Source organism: Zootoca vivipara, chromosome 13 (genome assembly GCF_963506605.1).
Source record: "Zootoca vivipara chromosome 13, rZooViv1.1, whole genome shotgun sequence".
Classification (NCBI taxonomy): Eukaryota; Metazoa; Chordata; class Lepidosauria; order Squamata; family Lacertidae; genus Zootoca; species Zootoca vivipara.
The window spans coordinates 9,709,396-9,731,951 of record NC_083288.1 but is presented as its reverse complement, the minus strand read 5'-3'; the positions used below and the strand labels follow the sequence as shown (position 1 = coordinate 9,731,951).

The 22,556-nt window shown below is 46.9% G+C and overlaps 1 protein-coding gene across 1 annotated transcript; it reads right to left on the bottom strand.

Moving 5' to 3' along the window:
• Nucleotides 1-1,410: 1,410 nt before the first annotated feature.
• Nucleotides 1,411-10,079, bottom strand: RAMP2 (receptor activity modifying protein 2). The gene is made up of 4 exons (XM_060282271.1): nt 9,656-10,079; nt 7,479-7,595; nt 5,540-5,636; nt 1,411-2,463 (listed from the first exon to the last, which is right to left on the bottom strand). Exons 1-4 carry the CDS (start codon nt 9,702-9,704, stop codon nt 2,211-2,213), a joined length of 516 nt encoding a protein of 171 aa, XP_060138254.1. The 5' UTR covers nt 9,705-10,079; the 3' UTR covers nt 1,411-2,210.
• Nucleotides 10,080-22,556: the final 12,477 nt, after the last annotated feature.

Genomic DNA, 22,556 nt, shown 5'->3' with positions numbered 1-22,556 from the left:
TTTTCCAAGGATTATTCTCTTCTCATGAGGTGGCCAAAGTATTGGAGCCTCAGCTTCACGATCTGTCCTTCCAGTGAGCACTCAGGGCTGATTTCCTTCAGAATGGATAGGTTTGATCTTCTTGCAGTCCACGGGACTCTCAAGAGTCTCCTCCAGCACCATAATTCAAAAGCATCAATTCTTTGGCGATCAGCCTTCTTTATGGTCCAGCTCTCACTTCCATACATCACTACTGGGAAAACCATAGCTTTAACTATACGGACCTTTGTAGGCAAGGTGGAGACCAACTATGTCTGTGCTTGTGCATGCACACGGAAGCTTATACCAAGAACAAACTTAGTTGGTCTCTAAGGTGCTTCCCCTTCATGGATCACTGCCTTGTCGTGCCAAAGGGGCTTGGATAACTCCAAGAAGCTATGAGCTATGCCGTGCAGGGCCACCCAAGATGGACAGGTCATAGCCGAGAGTTTAGACTAAATGTGATCCACCTGGAGAAGGAGCTGGCAAGCCACTCCAGTATCCCTGCCAAGAAAACTCCATGGACATTAAAAGGGAGAAGCTTTGAGAATAAAGTGAGAGTTTCCAAGGCATGCTCTGGTTCATGGGGTCATGGAGAGTTGGACATGACTAAGACGACTAAACAACAACAACAAAGGTGCTACTGGACATTTTTTTTTTCATTTTTGTATATATTTCGACTGCGTCAGACCAACATGGCTACCTACCTCAATCATTTGCAATATAGTTAGTGGTGATGAAGGGAGAAAACTTCCCAGTCTGCTTTGTGAACTTTTGTCAACTTTTTGTCTGTGTGGTGTATAGATAGACAGATAGACAGATGGACACAAAGAGAGACAGACAGACAGATGGTAAATAAATAGAGTCCACAACGTACACGTATTTAACGTGTTCATTCAGCCATACATTCTTGACAATAAAATAAAATAAAATGGGGGGAAAGACTTCAGCCACCCCACCTTCCGTTGAACCCAATGTGTTTTGACAATATGCGGTTTTGTGGATTGACTTCTGCATGAATTCACAAAACCAATACAACTGAAATACTGTAACTTGGGAGAGATAAAGGAAAGTGTGCAGTCGAAAACGGAATTTAGGAACCACAATGGGGTGATTGGAAGTTATGTTGGAATTACATAGTTATGTATGAAACTAAATCTTCTTTTTTGTAATATGCATTGATTTTGGATTGGTTTTGTTGACTGTTTTGTTTTGTTTTTAAAATCAATAAAGCATAAAAAAGACTATATGTGATTTTGGGTTTAGGCATGCAGAGGAGCGCGACTCGTTTGGTCGCACTGAGCATAGAGCCTTGCGGCTGTCGTAGAAAATGCTGCAACGGTGTCGATCTAATAAATAAGGGAGGGAGAAGAAGGACCCTGAACCCATATCTTGTATGTAAATACACAGCTTTATTGGTTTATGGGGTCAATATAAACTTCATGCACTTCGAGAGCAGCAGAGTGGGGAGGAGGCTGTATGGAGCTTTGCTACGTAAAAGGAGGAGGGTTAACTTGGTCTGCTCACATCTATTGTATAATCTTTTAACTGCCATGGTTTATCACAGAATCATAGAATTGTAGAGTTGGGGCCCCAGGGGTCATCTAGCCCAACCCCCCGAAATGCAGGAACCACAGCTAAAGAACCACCGGCAGATGACCATCCAACCCTCTGGAAACCAATTCTGTCAAGCACCTAGGACAGGCATCCCCAAACTTTGGCCCTCCAGATGTTTTGCCCAACAATTCCCATCATCCCTGACCACTGGTCCTGTTAGCTAGGGATCATGGGAGTTGTAGGCCAAAACATCTGGAGGACCGCAGTTTGGGGATGCCTGACCTAGGACGTTCTCACTGAAGATTTTCAGCAGTAGCCACTACAATTGCCAGAAGCTATGACAGTTAGGCCCCATTAAGAGCTGCTGAAGTCAGCTGCAGACGTGTGACGTCCTTTGCTTCAATGACGAAAGGTCCAGGGGTATTCCCTTCTGTGCCTCCTCCCCATTAGTAACAACTCATAAAATGCCCCAATACTTTCTAGATTCAGCCTCCGGCACAGTGGCTCATCCCAGGGTGTGGTGTCAGAGTAGAAGGGGCCGATTCCGTGGGAAGCAAGAGAGGAGGATCGCGGCGGCATTGCAAGCTGCTAGGCCATGTAGACCCTGTCAACACTGCTACGCGAAGGCCGGTGACTCAGGACTGCATTTCGCCATCCTTGCTCTTCAGAACGACCAGGGTTACCAAGAAAGGGATGAGGCAGATCGGGGTTATGATCAGAGGCAGCAAAACATTCTCTGGGGGGTCCTGCAGTGCGTTCTGCAGGCTGCAGTTGCGGAAGTACAACCTGTGGCTGTACGTGATGTAGTTGTGAGCCAAGGTGTTGGGGTAACCATAATTCAGGCGTACTGCCCATTCTTCCAGGCACTTCTGCAAGTCCCTGTATGGCCTGTGGAGTTGATCAAAAAAGGAGGAAACAGAGGGAGGAATTCAGGAGTTGGAGCATTAGATAGAAACCAGGGAAAGCTGGCTCTTAACCCTCAGGGGGAAAACCTTGCATTATTACAACCTTTCTAAGCGGCTTTTAAAATGTCTACCTTCACAGGTGGAAGGACCCTGTGTGAGAGGCAGGGAAAGGGAGACCTCACAGGTGAGAGACTGTGAGGAGAAGAATGATCCCAGGTGAGAGCTAGGAGGGCTCACCTGTTTCTGCTTGGGATAAAAGTTAAGATGCCGCAGTTAGGGTTGCCAGACTCAATAGAGGACAGGACTTCTGTGCCTTTAATTGCCCTGCTCTCTTTTGAGTCTGGAAACCTTAAAGAGAAACCAGCAGACCCCTTTGTTTAATTTCCAAGCAAAGGGTCTGCTGGTTTCTCTTTAAGGTTTCCAGACTCAAAAGAGAGCAGGGCAATTAAAGGCACAGAAGTCATGTCCTCTATTGAGTCTGGCAACCCTAGCCGCAGTGAGAGAGGACTTTGGTAGTTTTCTTTCTCTTTTCTTCTTCATTCAGTTCCCTTTCTATTATTTCTTGTAGATCAGTTTGTTTTTCTCTCATTGTGTCGTGAAAATCTCAATAAAAGTATACCTGAGGGAGTGTCTCCACCCCCATTGTCTGGCCCGGACACTGAGGTCCAGCTCCGATGGCCTTCTGAAGGTTCCCTCACTGCGAGAAGTGAGGTTACAGGGAACCAGGCAGAGGGCCTTCTCAGTACAGTCATACCTCGGTTTAAGTATGCCTCGGTTTGAGTATTTTCAGTTTAAGTACTCTGCGGACCCATCTGGAACGGATTAATCCACTTTCCATTACTTCCAATGGGAAAGTTCGCTTCAGGTTAAGTACGCTTCAGGTTAAGTACAGACTTCCGGAAGCAATTGTGTTTGTAAACCGAGGTACCGCTGTACTGGCACCCGCCCTGTGGAACACCCTCTCATCAGATGCCAAGGAGATGAGTAACTATGTAAGTTTTAGAAAACTTCTGAAGGCAGCCCTGCTTAGGGAAGTTTTTAATGTTTGATGTTGTTGCTTTTTTTTATTACTGTTTCTGGTGTTCTGTTGGGAGCCACCCAGAGTGGCTGGGAAATACAGCCAGATGGGCGGGGTATAAATCATAAATTATTATTATTATTATTATTATTATTATTATTATTATTAAAAACTTCATAGTAAAAAGCCTGCCCACATTTCTCACCAGCTCCCCTGCTGTAGAAACCTCATGCATTCCTGAAGGATTTTGAGCCACGTTCTGCATTTGGGGTGGTCATGTTCAGGGTTCAGTCATCTATTAGTAGGGCTGCCCTCTGTTTGAACGAGTTCTCTGACTGAAGGGTTGCCTGGTCCAAATCTGGTTTGAGGATTTTTGAGAACCGCTGTAAAACGACTGCAAAACTTTGGCACCGGTTTTAAGGGGATCCCAGATTTGGGGGTTCGTAGTTAATGAAGCTCCTAGGAAACATGGGTCAAGCGGGAAACCGCTCAGACCCCTGCTTTCTAGGCATGGGAAATGGGAAGTGAGGGTGAGCCCTCAGTTTATATGGAGCAGGCCCCTGTGCGCCCCCCCCCCCCGGTCAAGCCCCCTCATGAACTGAGATTGCACCCTAGAACACACATAAAGATTGGTAGAAGCCATGGGCAGGGTGACTTTCAAAATAGCTTCTTGGCCATTATTGATAGTCTCATAGAAGATCTCTGGAACACAATTTAAAATCCACCCAGCACGGGAGTGTCAACAAATTACCCTAATTCATTTTTGCTCACCAGAAAATGTCTATATACTCTCCCCAGGGGTGGAAGAAGGGTGTTGGTGGTGGGGGCGCCCCGGGTGTCACCACTGAGGGGGCGTGTGACAAAATGCCAGGCGGCACTCACCGTGGGGCCTGCAGTGTGCCCGAGCCACGCGTCTCTCCCGGGAGTGACGCGGTGGCTTGGGCGCCCGCAGGCTCCATACTGCCCCAAACGGCCTGCTCCGCCGCTGACTCTCCCGACTTAAATAAAGAAATATGGCTTCCAAGTAGAGAGGGTTTCTGTTTTTGTTGTTGTCAAAGATAAAGGACTCCTGGATGGTTAAGTCCAGTCAAATGTAACTATGGGGTTACGGCGCTCATCTCGTTTTCAGGCTGAGGGAGCCGGCGTTTGTCCACAGACAGCTTTCCAGGTCATGTGACCAGCAGGACTAAACCGCTTCTGGCACAATGGAACCAGAGCACACAGAAAAGCAATTTACCTTCCCGCCACTGTGGTAACTATTTATCTACTTGCACTGGTGTGCTTTTGAACTGCTAGGTTGGCAGGAGCTGGGACAGAGCAACAGGAGCTCACCCCGTTGTGGGGATTCAAACTGCCAACCTTCTGATCGGCAAGCGCAAGAGGCTCAGTGGTTTAGACCACAATCTAAATAGCATCCCTATTATTATTATTATTGTTGTTGTTGTTATTATTACAGTATTACTGTTCAGATAAACAGCATGTAACATTTGATTTTGGCCTTAGTGGACAAAGTGTTGGTGCTGACCTTTATACGGCCTCGGTCCTATATACCTGAAGGAGCGTCTCCACCCCCATTGTTCAGTCCGGACACTGAGATCCATCGCCCAGGGCCTTCTGGCGGTTCCCTCACTGCAAGAAGCAAAGCTACAGGGAACCAGGCAGAGGGCCTTCTCGGTAGTGGCGCCCTCCCTGTGGAACGCCCTTCCATCGGAGGTCAAGGAGATAAACAACTACCTGACATTTAGAAAATACCTAAAGGCAGCCCTGTTTGGGGAGGTTTTTAATCTGTGATATTTTAATGTATTTTGGTATTTGTTGGAAGCCGCCCAGAGTGGCGGGGGAAACCCAGCCAGATGGGCGGGGTATAAATATAATAATAATAATAATAATAATAATAATAATAATAATAATCTGAACATCGTAACTCCAGAATTTCATATTCCTTATTTGCCCCCCGAAAGAAACTGGTGCAACTTTTGTTTACCACACGTGATGTCTCTCAACCACCCCTACGCAGTTGAAAAGCTCAGTTCTTCATTACCTTCTAATGACCATCCACTCACACCAGTGCACCTCTGTGATGTTGGCCATCTGCGTCTCAAAGTCCCTCCAGCAACCTGCCCCGATGATACCGTAAACTAGAGGGGGAAAGAAGCAAAGCATAATGAGTCATGACCTTTGTGTGTGCATGGTGACGCAGCATGGCAAGGGTAGGGGTGGAGGAAGCAGGGGTCTGGCTGGGCCGTGTGATACTGAAATCCAATGGTGGAAAGGAAGAATTGGGAAGAAATCTGCACATGGGTCAACGAGTGAGAATATAACCAACATTCTGCCTTCTGAGGTACATGCCTATCACACAGAGGCAAGGAGGGTGTCCCCATCTCAGATCTGACCTCAAAAGAACTGGCAGTCATTTGTTTATCTATCGAATCAAATAGCACAGCGATTATTCAGGACAGCACTGACTGAGTCAACATTTTCGCTTGTCTCTTCTCAAAGTGGCTCGCAATGGCAGGTATGTGGAAACTGTTATGTATTAGTGTATATAGTTTTCCCTCAGGTCCTCAGGTCCTTGACAGTTGTTTTAGGAGGGAACTTTAGGAGGGAACTTTGAATTGTGTTTGATACATTGTTTGAGCCAGCCTCTATAAAAGCAGGCCAGCTCGGCAATGCAGTTCAGTCCTGTTCCAGCTTCCAAATAAAGAGCTGCTAAGGAGAGATTGCTGTGTCGTCTGCTATGCTTACCCACAACTTAACAGAAACAGATTATGCGCACCCCGCATAATCAGTCACAAGATGGAGCACACACACACCATTTGAATGGTAATGCCCACTGACTTGGGGGGCTCCAGCCCCCTCAAATATTTTATGGGGGGCAAAGGGACCTCAGTCTCTAGGATTTGGCTGCTATGCACAGGTTCGTTCAATGGGAACCACTGAAAAAAAGGGGCAGGTTGCAATTTTTTTTACTGCAGCCTGGGACAGTTGTTTCAGGTTGCGGTAGTTCTGGGGAATGTAGGGGATCAGGGCCGGCCCAAGACATTTTGGCGCCTGAGGTGAACCGCAAAATGCCGCCTCCCTCCCTGCCATGGAATCAAGAGGTGAGTGAACATATGCATCAGGAGAAAAGGGGAACTAAAGATCTACATTGGGGTGTGCTGACCCTGTGAATCCTGCCGCCTGAGGCGGTTGCCTCATCTTGCCTCATGTGTGGGCTGGCCCTGCTTTGGGTGCGCCAAACAATGTTTTCTGCTTTGAGATGTAAACAGCCAGGTTTGTACTCAGCCAGGGGATACTCTTGGATTGGTGCTGAAAGCAGAGGTGACCACAGCAGCTGATTTCCAAACTTAGGTCAGACGTGGGGAAACTGACCTTCCAGATGTTGTTGGACGCCAGTTCCTATAAGCCCCCGTTTCCCACAAGCCCCTCCAACTGGAGGGGTGGAGATGGTCACCCACAATAACCTCAGGAAAGGCCTCTCTCAGACAAGAGGGCTAAAGGAGCCGGTGTTCTGACTCAAAGCCATAGCTGTCAAGTCTCCCGTATGCGCCGGGAAATCCCCGTTTTTCCAGCTGTTCCTAGCTGAAAAAACAGATCTTTTTTGTTTCCCCCCGCTTTATTCTGGCGCGGCGGCCATTTTGGAAATGGGCGGAGCATGCTTAGAAGCGACTTTTGATGCTGCTCTGCCCAGTTCCAAAATGGCTGCAGTGCGACTTCTGGCACGACTGCCATTTTGGAACTGGGCAAAGCAGCATCAAAAGTCACTTCTGAGCATGCCCCGCCCAGTTCCAAAATGGCGGCAGCGCTACTTCCGGTGTGCTACTTCTGGCCCGGTCCCTTATTTCTCCGACAGCAACTTGGCAGGTATGCTCAAAGTGCCCTCATAGCAAAGGACATGTCACAATGTGTCTAGAGGGAAGAAAAGGCGGTCTGTACATCTTCAGAGGCATCGGAATTTCTGGGCTCTGCTATCATCTCACCAATGTCCTCGCTCAGTTTCATTTCGGGCCCCTGAACATTTGGTCTTCCTTCGAGAGAGACGCTGGCATTGCCCGCAGCTTCCGTGGTCCCATTAGGAGCATCGAGCCTGATGGCCACTGCAGGCGAGACAGAGAAAGAGAGAGCAGAAGGAATGCAAGAATAGTGGCAACAAGTGGATATTTTGGAACAGTCCCTCTGGAACCGTTGAGGGAACAGAATTGGGTTCAAGACAAACATGACTGGTATTCCAGCAAGCAGGTTTGGAGCGCATTTGGAGCACAGCACTGGCAAGGTGGGAAAGGGTTAAGCACTCCTTCCTGCCTTCTAAATGTCCCCTTCCTGAAGCTCCCCCCTCCATGAACATGTACTTAGCCCATGCTTTGTAGCCTGCTGGAACAGGAAGGTTTCCTCCTTCACTTACTTCCTCTGGAGTTTAAGAAACTGCTACAGCCAGGGACAGGGCATTGTGTACAAAAATCAATGTGAACTGTGTCAACTCTGCAAATGAGTTGTGTTTACACTGGGCCATGTCTACTGCTCTGAGATTTTTGAAATATCATCAATATATAGTTGTGAGTTTGTTTGTTTGTTTTGCAGGGGGTGGGTGTTAGGCTATATTCCCTCCAAATTCCTGGATCCGGCAAGAGAGACTCTTTTTTAATTATTATTATTTTATTTTGACAAAGTAATAATCATAAATAAATAAGAATAAAAATGTGCGCCCCGCCACCGGAGGCCATGCCATTGCAACTATCCAACCTGCCAAGATTTCAACACCTCTTGCAATGGTTTGACCCCTTTCCATTTTAACAGTACAGATTCTACAAACACCTTCCATATCCCCTCGACATCATTTCTCCTCTTCCCCGTCTTACCTTAATGGCGCATGCACTGGCGCAGGAAGAGGGAGCGGGGGGAGCACACTGCCCCCGGAAGCGCGATCCTGGTGGGGTACCATTGCGGCTGCTCCCCCCGCCCACGCTGGGCACCACTCCCCCATAGAAGGCACGCTACGCCCCTGTGGGTGGCGTGGCATTCCCCTGGGATGCATGTCACACCCCGGGGATGCACGCCAGCCACACACACCGCATTGGCTGGCTTTGCAGTTTTCCCCGCATTGTGACACACACACACACACACACACACACATCATGATTTGCAATATATTGCCAGGTCAAAAATTATGAAACCAATATCATGATATGGACTTGAAACCGGTTTGGGATGATGATATATCAAAATATCGCCCAGCCCTAGTTATGAGGCTGAGATGGAGGAGCAGGGAGAGAAGACAACCATGTCTTCTTGGAGGAAAGGCAGGATATAAATGTAAGAAATAATAAATCCGTAGAGGTGAGATAGCCCTGCAAAAACAGTTCGCCACAGGAATGCTGTTTCCCTGGAGAAGTTGGAAAACGGAGCAAGTCGCCCAAATATTTAATAACACAAAAAGAAATTGCCTTCTGCCTCGGAGAAAATCAGAGGGGCAAATTATCCCAAGGCTCCTGTACCTGAAAGTGTGGCTGGGCTGAGTATTTGTGGAGTCAGAAATGCCAGCAAAGCTGGAATGAGAGGGGAAGAAAATGACAGTGGAGGTTATCTAGATCCAGTGTTTGTTTGTTTTTCTTAAAAAGGTGTTTAGGGGTACTCTCATTTTCCTACTCATATTGAAATACTGCCCCTCAATAAGGGCAAACTTAGATTCACAAAATGTTTAGGGGTATGCATATCTTTATGTCCCTCCCAGAAAAATGCACTGTCTAGATCTCTAGGACATAATATTACTTTTGACTAGCCCTACTGAGACTGCGATGCACAGACAGGGAAGAACCTGGCCAGAAAAAGCACTTAAAGACAGCGTGGAAGCAGGGCAAATAATGCCTGAGTAAGAAACAAGGGTGAGTCTGTGTCTACGCACAGTGTCCTTAGAGCCACGACAAGAGTTAAGAATTCCAATTCAGATAAAAAGCAGTACCTGAGACAAAGACTCTTGAGAACTCTAGCTGAGAACTGCAGAGATTCCCAGAAGGGATACCCATCTTCCCTAGGGCGGACAACCTGTTGAGGGTGGAGATTATCTCTGTTCTCCACAGCTCCGAGAACCCAAGCCCCTCTCAGCTGCTGAGCAGAAAACTTTCTGCTTCCCACCCGATGGCCACCCTGAAGGTCTACTCACCTGTAAAGACCGCCAGAAGGAGCAGCAAGGGCAGAGACCGGCCACCCATCTTGGGACGCCCTGCCACTCTCGGCACAGCTGCCTGCTTCCTCCTGACCAGCTTGAGATTTGAATCGGAATAACAGGAAGCGCCTCCTTTCCTCTGACAGGGCTGGTGGTTGAGAGTGCAGCAGACATGTGAAAAATGAGATCCAGGAGCAAGCCTGGCTCCCAGGGGCTCTGCTTCAGTGAGGCTCCAGTCTCCTCCCTTGCTCCCACACCCATTCAGAGGCAGAGGGACCCCTGTAACCCCGGGGCAGCCACCTCGGGTCACCCTGCCTGGCAGCAGAGAGGAACGTTCTCCCCTGCAGCCCTTCCAACTTTTACAAGGCCCAGCTGGCCTTTGGATTGGCAATTTCCTAGTCGTTTCTGTCTGCCGGGTTGTGAAATCAAAGAGGCAGCTTGAAATGGGTAGCCAGGGCAGAGGGAAGAGAGGGGAACGCCTCTGGAAGCAAGACAGTGTCTGTGTGTCTGTGTGTGTCTGTGTGTGTCTGTGTGTGTGTGTGTGTGTTCCGCGTGCAAAATCAGACGGGACAAGCAGCCCCGGGGGCAACTCTGCACATCTGTGCAACCCATCTGACTCACGCTTGGACGAGGGTTTGAAAGATGACAGGAACAAACGCAATGCACAAAGTTGCTTCAAAGTATAGCGACGGAGAAGATTACGGAAAAGGAAAAGGGATGCTGCAATTTTATTATTGTTATTTTATTAAATGCTTTATTGGTTTTAAAAACAAAACAAAACAATTGAAAAACAAAACAATACGCAACGATCAACAAAAGGCAATGCAAGATCAACAGTCGTTACGAAAAAGAGAAAAGATTGAGTTTACACGTCACGAATTCCAACATATTCCTAAATGACATTGCAAATGCACACTAAACTTCTTCTCTCCTAGGTTGTTTGATTGTGTTAATTTTGTAAAGTTCTCTTATTTCATGCAGAAATCAATCCAGGCCTGCCAAAGAATTTAGATCATTACAATGTTCTTTTAAATATTCTCTGTAAATATTCCACACACTATTAAATATTTGGTCTGTGTGGTTTCGGAATCTTTCTGTCAATCTTGCTAGCTCTGCATATTCTAACATTTTATTCTGCTAGTCTAATTTTGAGGGAGTAGAATCTCCTTAGCAATTAAAATCCTTACTGCTGCTATTGCATACATTAAAATTTTTCCTTATCCTTTTTGGAATTTCATTGTTCATTAGGCCTAGTAGGAAGGCTTCAGGCTTCTTAGGGTAAGAACATTTAAACATTTTTTAAAGTTCGCTATATATTGTTTCCCAAAAATCCCTGATTTTTTTTGCAGTTCTACCACATGTGGATCATAGTGCCTTCTGTCTCCCTGCATCACCAACATTTATACATTTTGGCCAGTTTTACAGGTGTTAAATACCATCTGTAGAACATTTTCCTGAAATTTTATTTCAAATCCTAGCACGCAGTGAATTTCCTGTCCTCCCCCCACAACCTTTCCCATGATTCCATTTGGGGGAAAAAACATCCAAATGGGATACTGCAAGTTTAAATGCAGCTAGGCATCTCTTGGGGAAGAAGGACTGCTCTTCCCCGTAACTCAGGAGGTTTTCTTGTGTAAGTACCACACAAGACTTGTATCTCAATCCATGGGCAAAGGATTTGGGGTATAATATTCAGATTGCTAGATTGGGAAAGGTTATGGAAAACAGACTTGAAATTCACGGCATGTTGTACGCTGGAAGAAAATTAGAAGAAAATGATGTACCGGTGCTATTTGACTCCTAGAGGGACCCAGGTGGCACTGTGGGTTAAACCACAGTCTAGGGCTTGCTGATCAGAAGATCGGCGGTTCGAATCCCTGCAACGGGGTGAGCTCCTGTTGCTTGGTCCCAGCTCCTGCCCACCTAGCAGTTCGAAAGCACATCAAAAAGTGCAAGTAGATAAATAGGAACCGCTCCGGCAGGAAGGTAAACGGCGTTTCCATGCGCTGCTCTGGTTTGCCAGAAGCAGCTTTGTAATGCTGGCCACATGACCTGGAAGCTGTCTGCGGACAAACGCCGGCTCCCTCGGCCTATAGAGCGAGATTAGCGCCGCAACCCCAGAGTCGGACACGACTGGACCTGATGGTCAGGGGCCCCTTTACCTTTTACTTTAAGTTAGCAAAAATGTATAGAACAAGTACAAATATCTGCTGGAAAGGGAAGGTACCTTTTATCATATGTGGTGCTCGTGTAAGGTAATAAGGCTTTCTGGGAAATGATATACAGTGGTGCCTCGCAAGATGAAATTAATTCGTTCCGCGAGTCGCTTCGTCTTGCGACAATTTCGTCTTGCGCTAATTTCGTCTTGCGAAGCGCGGTTTGCCGCAGCAAAAAGAAAAAAGAAAAAAAACAGCAAAAAAAATTCGTCTTGCGAGTCACCAAACACATCGCAAAACGCTTTCGTCTTGCAAGTTTTTCATTGCGTGAGGCATTCGTCTTGTGAGGTGCCACTGTATAATGAATTTTAAAAATTGTTTAAAATAACCAGAAGCCTTTTAATTAGGAATAGTAGGTACCAGTATTCCAAAGGAACAGAAAATACTCTTCATGTATGCAACAAAAGCCGCATGGATGCTACTAGCCCAGAGATGGAAAGAAGATAAAGTCCCTACCAGAGAAGAATGGCAAACTAAGATGATGGACTATGCCAAAATGGCAAAACTGACTGTAAAGCTCAAGGACCAAGAAGACAAAAACTTCAAGAAAGAATGGGAAAAGTTTATAATTTACCTAGGAGACTACTGTAAAGATAAAGGTAAAGGGGCCCCTGACCATCAGGTCCAGTCGTGTCCGAATCTAGGTTTGCGGCGCTCATCTCGCTCTATAGGCCGAGGGAGCCAGTGTTTGTCCGCAGACAGCTTCCGGGTCATGTGGCCAGCATGACAAAGCTGCTTCTGGCGAACCAGAGCAGCGCACGGAAACGCCATTTACCTTCCCGCCGGAGCAGTTCCTATTCATCTACTTGCACTTTGATGTGCTTTCGAACTGCTAGGTGGGCAGGAGCTGGGACCGAGCAACGGGAGCTCACCCCGTTGCAGGGATTCGAACCGCCAACCTTCTGATCAGCAAGCCCTAGACTCTGTAGTTTAACCCACAGCACCACCTGGATCCCTCTAGGAGACTACTGTAAACAGATGAAAACATTACCAGGATTTTAATCTCACTTGAAATGTAACAAGTACTATGAACAATACGGACAGATACAAAATATAGATTATGATATAATATTCAGCTGAAAACGTTGACGATAGGACCCATGGAGGGGATGGGGGGAAAGTCTTGAGATTCAGAGAAATCTCTTTATATAGATTTGTATTTGGTTTTGTTATAAATTTGTATGTGTAAAATAACATAAAGACGATTAAATAATAATAAAAGACTTGCATCTCACTCTGACCCGCTTTCACTAATGACAGGGAAATGTTGTCTTCCAGGGTGAGAGGCTGTGGGGAGAAAGGAAAGATCCCAAGTGAGATCTGGGAAGAGCTATTATCACTTCTGGGTGTAAGGCATAGGTCGGCAAACTAAGGCCCGGGGGCCAGATCCGACTCAATCGCCTTCTAAATCCAGCCCGCGGACAGTCTGGGAATCAGTGTGTTTTTACATGAGTAGAATGTGTCCTTTTAAAATGCATCTCTGGGTTATTTGTGGGGCATAGGAATTCGTTCATCCTCCCCCCAAAAAATATAGTCTAGCCCCCCATAAGGTCTGAGGGACAGTGGACCGGCCCCTGCTGGAAAAGTTTGCTGACTCCTGGTGTAAGGGCTCAGAATTATTTTTAAGAGAGGGCTCCATATTCAAGTTATTCTCTTTGTATTTTATCGTATTATGCAAAACTTTAATAAAAATCTCATTTGTTGTTGTTTAGTCGTTTAGTCGTGTCCGACTCTTCGTGACCCCATGGACCAGAGCACGCCAGGCACTCCTGTCTTGCACTACCTCCCGCAGTTTGGTCAAACTCATGTTCGTAGCTTCGAGAACACTGTCCAACCATCTCGTCCTCTGTCGTCCCCTTCTCCTTTCCCAACATCAGAGTCTTTTCCAATGATTCTTCTCTTCTCATGAGGTGGCCAAAGTATTGGAGCCTCAGCTTCACGATCTGTCCTGTATATATTACTGTATATATTAAAAAAGACTTGTATCTCACTCCTGTAGCTGATAAATTGCCACTACATTATTACTGATACAACCATTTCAAAATGGCAAATAGAGTCTTCTTTGGCTTAATGCACTCTTCTTGATAATGTGCATTGTGTTCTGGATGCAGGCGTATTTTGCGGGTGCATGGCATTGCGTGGACAAGCGGAGTCCCCCAAACCCCAGGCGACCCCCTGAGCAGAATAATGACGCAAGACAACATGCTATGGGATTCAAAATGACTACAACTTTATTAAGATTCAGATATAGGGAGACCTTGGCTCAGGCATTGGGCGTTATCCTCCCCAGTCCCCAGTTCTGGGAGGCTTCGGGGTTGTCCACATGTATGGGGGTTGGGGCTGGCTCTGGAGAACATATGTTCAAGCAAAGAGAGCCCGCCCCCCGTTCGCTGCCGCCGGAAGGGGGGAAGCGATGAAACCTATTGGCTTGGTCAACGCTTCCCCCAATACCCCGATCTTGTTGCCGCAAGGGGGTGAGGTCTCCGCCTCACACCCCTCCCTCTAGGAAAATCACCAAAGAATTGCGCCCAAGGCCTGAAACCGCCAAGGTGTGACGTATTGGTACGGGAAAGGCAAAACCTGCCAACGCAGGAAAATTCCTTTCTGGCCCTTCAACAGCGGACTTGACGTAGCAGCACCTGTGTAAAAAAGGTTAACCTGCAAAAGAGACTTGAATGAGGGTGTGGAGGGTGGGAGAAGCTCTGCAGCCAACTGGTGCTTGCAGGTAAGATTCAAATTCTATTGTGTGAGCTGGAAAGCCCCTCCCCTTACCTGCCCATCCCCTGGCAACACCTCCTCCAGCAGGATTGGACGCTAGGCTGGGGTAGGCGAAGACCCCTGGCTTCCTACCCGGGAAGGTGGTGCCGGCCCCGAACTACCAGGGAGTCGCCTTATGGGATCAGGGGGCTGCGCGCGACCACGCAAAGGTCGCCCCCCCCCATTTGATGTGTGGAGCGGGCATTATCCCCGCACATTCATTCATTTGAAGCATGTTTTCCCTAGTGAAGGAATTCTGAGCACTATACTTTACCTCTCACAGCAACCTTTCCAAAACTACAATGCCCAGAATTCTTTGAGGGGGCAAAGGTGTTTTGAATGTGCTTCAACCAGAGCTGGGCCAAGAGCTTTCGGCACCTGAGGTGAACCACACAATGGAGTCCTCCCTTCTCCACCAGGGAAGAAGGGGTGAGTGAAGATCTATACATCGGGAACAAGGTGGGGAATCAAATCATCCTTACCCATTGAACTGGGAATCAAAGGCCTTTGTGGGGGGCGGGAGCAGCTCTGAATCATTCTGGACTGGTGCAGAGCCCAGGAGACCCTAGAGGGAAGCCGCCTCCCCATTTCCTCCCTAGGGGTGGGAGGAGACCACAAGGGCCATCCAGTCCAACCCCCTGCCAAGCAGGAAACACCATCAAAGGATTCCTGACAGATGGCTGTCAAGCCTCCGCTTAAAGACCTCCAAAGAAGGAGGCTCCACCACACTCCTTGGCAGCAAATTCCACTGTCGAACAGCTCTTACTGTCAGGAAGTTCTTCCTAATGTTTAGGTGGAATCTTCTTTCTTGTAGCTTGACTCCATTGCTCCGTGTCCGCTTCTCTGGAGCAGCAGAAAACAACCTTTCTCCCTCCTCTATATGGCACCCTTTAATATATTTGAACATGGCTATCATATCACCCCTTAACCTTCTCTTCTCCAGGCTAAACATACCCAGCTCCCTAAGCCGTTCCTCATAAGGCATCGTTTCCAGGCCTTTGACCATTTTGGTTGCCCTCCTCTGGACACGTTCCAACTTGTCAGTATCCTTCTTGAACTGTGGTGCCCAGAACTGGACACAGTACTCCAGGTGAGGTCTGACCAGAGCAGAATACAGTGGTACTATTAATTCCCTTGATCTAGATCAGGCATCCCCAAACTGCGGCCCTCCAGATGTTTTGGCCTACAACTCTCATGATCCCTAGCTAACAGGACCACTGGTCGGGGAAGATGGGAATTGTAGTCCAAAACATCTGGAGGGCCGAAGTTTGGGGATGCCTGATCTAGATGCTATATTCCTATTGATGCAGCCCAGAATTGCATTGGCTTTTTAAGCTGCTGCATCACACTGTTGACTCATGTCAAGTTTGTGGTCTACCAAGACTCCTAGATCCTTTTCACATGTACTGCTCTCAAGCCAGGTGTCACCCATCCTGTATTTGTGCCTTTCATTTTTTGTTGCCCAAGTGTAGTACTTTACATTTCTCCCTGTTAAAATTCATCTTGTTTGCTTTGGCCCAGTTGTCTAATCTCTTAAGGTCATTTTGAAGTGTGATCCTGTCCTCTGGGGTATTAGCCACCCCTCCCAATTTGGTGTCATCTGCAAACATGATCAGGATGCCCTCAAGCCCATCATCCAAGTCGTTTATAAAGATGTTGAATAAGACACCTCCCTAGGGGTGGGAGGAGACCAGCAGCACCTCTTATTCACAAAAGAGGCCACTATGTATGGCAACAGCAGCAGGCAATGCGTTTCTTGCTGTCCCTGTGAATCCTGCCACCCGAGGCAGTTGCCTCAGCTTGCCTCACGGATGGGCCGGCCCTGGCTTTCACGGTGTTCCGTGTACACAACAAAGTAACTAGTCTGTGCGGTGTGGATGTTAATGCTCATGGACTTCACACCAACACCTTACTTTCAGGGAGGTGTTTTTGTGACACTCATCATAGGAACGGAAGTATTTTATGGGTGCTGTGGGGCCACCCTTAACAAACTGCAGATGGCAAGTGGCAGTTGCCTCTCTTGGCCAACTGATTTCCCTCTCTTTGTCCACTCAGCCCAGGGGTGGAAGGTTAAGGTGCACCTCACGGATGTGCAGGGAGTGGCCATCCGCTGTGGAAAGAAAAATACAGACTGCGTTAAAGGAAGTCCATTGCCGCTCACTCTGTGTCTCTGCTTTGTTTGTGGCAATATTGCCCTTATGACAACTTTGTTGGACTGGTCATGTTGTCCGGGTGCCCAATTATTGTCTTCCAAAGCAACTACTCTATTCCGAAATTAAAAATGGAAAGCGTAATGCTGGTGGCCACCAAAGAGGTTTAAAGACTCTCTCAAGGCAAATCTAAAAAAATCCTATATAATAAAGTGCAAGTGTCTCTGCGTCCAGTCCCTGTGTGCCTGTGTCCGCGCTACTGCGCATGTGCTCCACGGACACAGGGATTGGACACAGAGACTTGACGCACACACACACGCTCTCCCCACCCCCACCCCTCTGCCTACTGTTTCCCTCGCAGTCCTCAGAAGAATCGCGGCCTTCTCCTGGGCGCCCGCTCACCAGCTGGGCTCAGCGGAGCGCCCTGACGCAGCAGCGGCCGTGGGAGGGGCCAGCCGCCCCCCCCCACGGCGCCGCCACAGAAAGAGGCCGAATCGCGGCCTTCTCCTGGGCGCCCGCTGGCCCGCTGGGCTCAGCAGAGCGCCCCGACGAAGCGGCGGCCATGGAAGGGGCCAGCCGGCCCCCCCACGTGCCGCCACTGCCGCCGTAAAAGGCAGAATGTTCTAGCGCCCGTTTATTAAACGGGCTGAATGACACTAGTGTAGTATAAACAACAACTGGGAAACACTGGCCTGCGAGCGCCCCAATTGGAGAATAACCTTTACCAAAGGTGGCATGGGCTTTGAAGACACTCAAACTCAGGGGGAAAGGGAGAAACAAGCTAAGAGGAAGGCACGCTTGGCAAATCTTCACCATGATCGACTCCTGCCCAGAAACCTATGTCCCCACTGCGGGAGGACATACGGATCCAGAATTGGCCTCCACGGTCACTTATGGACTCACTGTTAATTTTTTTTTATAATATTTTTTTATTAAGGTTTTTCAAAATACAAAGAAAAAGAGCACAAAAAAAGAAAAAACACAACAATAGTAACACTACAAAAAATAAAAATAAAAACACAAAATCAAATTGCTTGTTCCTTAATCCCTTCACATTGTTTGTAGGGACCCCCTCGGGTTTCCCTCCCTGTGGTCCTTTGGTAAATTTATAGTTAGCAAATTCTGTATCATTTTAATCACCTTATATATCTTATTTTTTAACTGTCATCTCACATATTATAAATTTCCACAGTTCATTTACCACTTAATTTCTATTCTAATATATTACTTTGGCATGTTTTTTAAGATATAATTTAAAATCTTTCCATTCTTCTTCCATCGCTTCTTCTCCCTGGTTGCGGATTCTTCCGGTCATCTCAGCCAGTTCCATAAACTCCATCATCTTCATCTGCCAGTCATCGATCGTTGGTAATGTTTGTAGTTTCCAGTTCTTAGCAATCAGAAGTCTCGCTGCCGTTGTAGCATACATAAAAAAAGGTACATTTTTCTTTGGAATCTCTTTCCCTACAATGCCCACTAGAAACGCTTCTGGTTTTTTAACAAATGTGTTTTTCAACACTTTCTTTAGTTCATTATAAATCTTGTTCCAGAAGTCACTTACTAGTGGACACGTCCACCACATGTGGTAAAAGGATCCTACTTCTTTCTTACATCTCCAACATTTATTATCATGACTGTGGTATATCTTTGCCAATTTTACTGGTGTAAGATACCATCTATACATCATCTTCATTAAATTTTCTTGTAATAAACTACACGCAGTAAACTTTATATTCACATTCCACAATTTCTCCCATTCCTCAATCATAATATTGTGACCCACATCCTTTGCCCACAAAATCATAACATTCTTTGTTTGTTCATCTTTCGTATGCCACTCAAGCAGCAATTTATACATTCTGGAAAGTATTTTCAACTTGGGTTCTAACAATTCTGTTTCCAACTTTGACCTCTCTGATTGGAAACCAATTAATTTATCCATTTTGAAAACTTCATTTATCTGATGGTATTGGAGCCAATCATCTAATTTGGACTCACTGTTAAAACCATGTTTATTTAAGACAATCTTACTTGGCTATGAGTGATCGCCAAAGAAGAAGATTAAAAATAGGCATCTCTCTCAGTCCATCTAAACTTGCCTTGTGCAAGCATCAGGCAGGCACCAAACACTGGCACCATGTGACCTTATGTGATTCACACACTCTGTGCTCTCATTGTCCTCATCTCAAAATTGCACAGTGAGGCAAGGACCACCATGGCTGGTGCCAAAAAACATCGAAAGGGTTTCAACCCAGAAAAACATCCAGCAAACACCCAGTGGAGAAGAAAATTAGAGTCCTGTTATCGTACTAGTGTTGCATGCTTGTGTTTTAAGCATTCAGAGAGTTTTGCTTACTTGTTGCTACTGGATCTAAACCTTTGGGAATAGGGTGGGCACAAATTGGTGAATAATTTTGTGACTCAGGCCCTAACTCCATGTTTATTCGCCCCATCCCCACCAGATGCCGCCTGCTGGCCATCACTTTTTAAAACGGCAAAGTGTGTTACGATGTTAACTCTTTTCATAGAATCATAGATGCAACCCAGGGTCATTTAGCCCAACCCTTCCAGTGCAATGCAGGAATCTTGCCCACGGCTGCCCCTGGGTGGGCTCGAACCGACAACCTTCTGGTTAACAGCCAGATGCACCGAGCCATTGCACCACCTTCTACCTCTGAGGAACACCCCCCTTCACACTCATACACCCATTTCACAGATGAGGAACCGAGGCCAAGAGTAGGATGTGCTCTGGGGCAGCACAGCAAATCTGTTGCGGAGGCAAGACTTGAACCTAAGTTTCACAGACCCAGGTACAACTCCATCCCCTTGGCCCTGAGCTCTTGAGCCTTTCTGAGTTACCATGTTTCTCCGAAATATAAGACACAGTCTTATATTTATTTTTCCTCAAAAAAAAAACACTATGGCTTACTTTCAGGGGATGTCTTATTTTTTCCCTCCTCCTCCTGCCACAGCCGACATTGCTGCTGTGCCTATCACTATGTCTTATTTGCGGGGTATGGCTTATATTCCTTGAATGCTTAAAAATCCTGCTACGGCTTATTTTATGACTACAGTACGGTGGTACCTCTCCTTACGAATAACTCTACTTACGAATGTTTCTACCTACGAACGGAGCTCCGTCCGCCATCTTGGATGCGGTTGAGATAGGATTTTTTCTACTTATGAATTTTTAGATAGGGTTGCTTCGACTTACGAATTTTTCTCTCCCAGTGCATTCCTATGGGATTCGACTTTACAATTTTTTCCGACTTACGAATGTGCGTTCGGAACGCATTCAATTCGTAAGTGGAGGTACCACTGTACGTCTTAAAATAGGGGAAACAGGGTAGAAGCAAATGCAGCTGTTTAGGATGAAGCGGGTTTTCTGGATAAACTCAGGAAGAGAAGCAGGCAGAAGCGAGTTCATCCTGGCCAGAGACAGCAGCTCCGTCCAAGCTTTGCTGCCAATTCCCTCTCCCTCCCATCCGTGTGCGATTTATGAGACAGAAACCACCCAGCAAGATGGCTTCCACCCTCATCACTCAGAGCGCCGTGCTTTCACAGAAAGAGACCCGTTTTTCCTTGGACTGTGTGCAAGCAGGAGTCTCCCTCCCTCCCTCCCTCTCCACATCTGGAACAGATCGTATCCTGGATGGAGTCCAGGCCTGTCATCACCTTTGATGCTGTTTGCTGAGGTCATGGCAGCTGGATCCAAGCCCTCGGTGAAAACAGCTTGTGTGTATTACTTACTTGCCGCAAACACACCCACTGAAGTCAGAACAACTTTATAGAGTCTGGGGAGGCCAATTAGTACCCCGAGCCGGTCATCCTTTGGCAGGCACCGCCAGCTCAACAGGCAGAAGCCAAGCTCCCCGTGACACAACAACTCTGCCTGCTTGCCATGTGCCATTCGGAGATGCGAGGAAATAAATTGCGAGCAGGCTTGGCACACAGATGTCCTGGAGCTTTTGCTGAGGATATGCTTAAAATAAAACTTACAGAATCAAGCTGAGCCCAGAGAGCACCTCACAAGGGGTCCATGCAGCCTTCTATAGCTGCCAAGTTCTCCCTTTTTTTAAGGGAAATTCCCTTATGCTGAATAGGCTTCCTCGCGAGAAAAGGGAAAACTTGGCAGCTATGCAGCCTTCCTGACTTCAGATTGGGATCATCATAATCACGTCTCTAACCAGGGAACTGTAAGCTGCAGATCGGAAATAGGGGCTACGCTAATTGACAAACAACGTAAGTGGAACCTCATTATAAGATGGGTTGTTATGTGCATACCCTCCAACATTTCTCCAATGAAAATAGGGACGTCCTATTGCATCATCATCATCATCATTTTATTATTTACCCCCTGCCCATCTGACTGGGCTGCCCCGGCCACTCTGGGTGGCTTCCAACATACATAAAAACATAATAAAACATTAAACATAAAAAAAAAAACCTTTGCTATAAAAGACTGCCTCCAGATGTCTTCTAAAGGTTGTTTAGTTCCTTATCTCCTTGGCTTGGGGGTCGCATGACTCCATACCCTCCAACATTTCTCCGATGAAAACAGGGACGTCCTAAGGAAAAGCAGGACATTCCGGGATCAAATCAGAAACCAGGACGGTTTCCGCAAATCCGGGACCGTCCCTGGAAAACAGGGACACTTGGAGGGTCTGGAGGCAATCGTAAAGAAGTTTGTGCCTAGGGCCATGTGTGCAGATTGTCTTTCTCTCACCACTGAGTCAAAAAACTTAGGTTCAAGTCTTGCCTCCGCAACAGATTTGCTGTGCCGCCCCAGAGCGGGTCCTACTCTTGGCCTCGGTTCCTCATCTGTGAAATGGGTGTGTGTGTGTTTGTGTGGAGGGGGGTGTTGCTCAGAGGTAGAAGGTGGTGCAATGGCTCAGTGCATCTGGCTGTTAACCAGAAGGGGTTGCATAACTCCATACCCTCCAACATTTCTCTGATGAAAACAGAGGTAAAGTAGGACATTCTGGGATCAAATCAGAAACCAGGACTTCATTGGCCACACATTCCATCCTGGGTTGCTTTCACACTGCACATTGAGTCTGGAGTTGTCATCTTTCATTTATTTTTTTTAAAAAGCAGAGAATCCAAATAACATCGTTGCCAAACCATTGCCCTGTTTTCGGTGCTTCTTTACATTCTTTCCCCAGGCCTGATTTATTGTCAATCTTCTCACTTAAAATGCAGTTCCTGTCTTGTGGAATCAAGGCTTTTGAGGACTATTGTCCCTTTAATTAGAAGCTTCCTCCTTGTGACTTCATCCATTATTTGCTTCCTGTTCAGCACAACCACAGCATTCGTAAGAAACTGCTCCTTTTATACCTAATAGACATCCATATAAGTATGTGTATGTGTATATGTATATTTACATGTACATGTATATGTGTGGACGCTCGGGTTGCAAAAGTGATCCATGCAGGAGGCATGTTCACAACCTGCAGCATTCGCAACCCACAGCGTTCGCAACCCGCAGCGTCGTGTCTGCGCATGTGCGGGTCGCAATTCAGCGCTTCTGTACATGCGCAAAGAGCGATTTAGTGCTTTTGCGCATGCACGAGTGCCGGAAACTGGAAGTAACCCGTTTGGGTACTTCCAGGTTTGCGCTATGTGCAACCCAAAAAGACGCAACCTGAAGCGTCTGTAACCCGAGGTATGACTGTATCTATATCTGTATCTATATCTATATCTATATCTATATCTATATTTCTACTGAAATCCTTGGGATTCCCCCAGTCAAACTGATAGTTTCCTCTTTTTTCT

Coding starts and splice junctions, on each gene's coding strand:
- RAMP2 (XM_060282271.1), bottom strand. CDS start 9,704: ATGGGTGGCCGGTCTCTGCCCTTGCTGCTCCTTCTGGCGGTCTTTACA. Junction 5,637..7,478: donor GAAACTGAGCGAGGACATTG/GTGAGATGATAG, acceptor TTCCCCCTCTAG/TTTACGGTATCATCGGGGCA. Junction 2,464..5,539: donor GAGTGGATGGTCATTAGAAG/GTAATGAAGAAC, acceptor TCAACTCCACAG/GCCATACAGGGACTTGCAGA.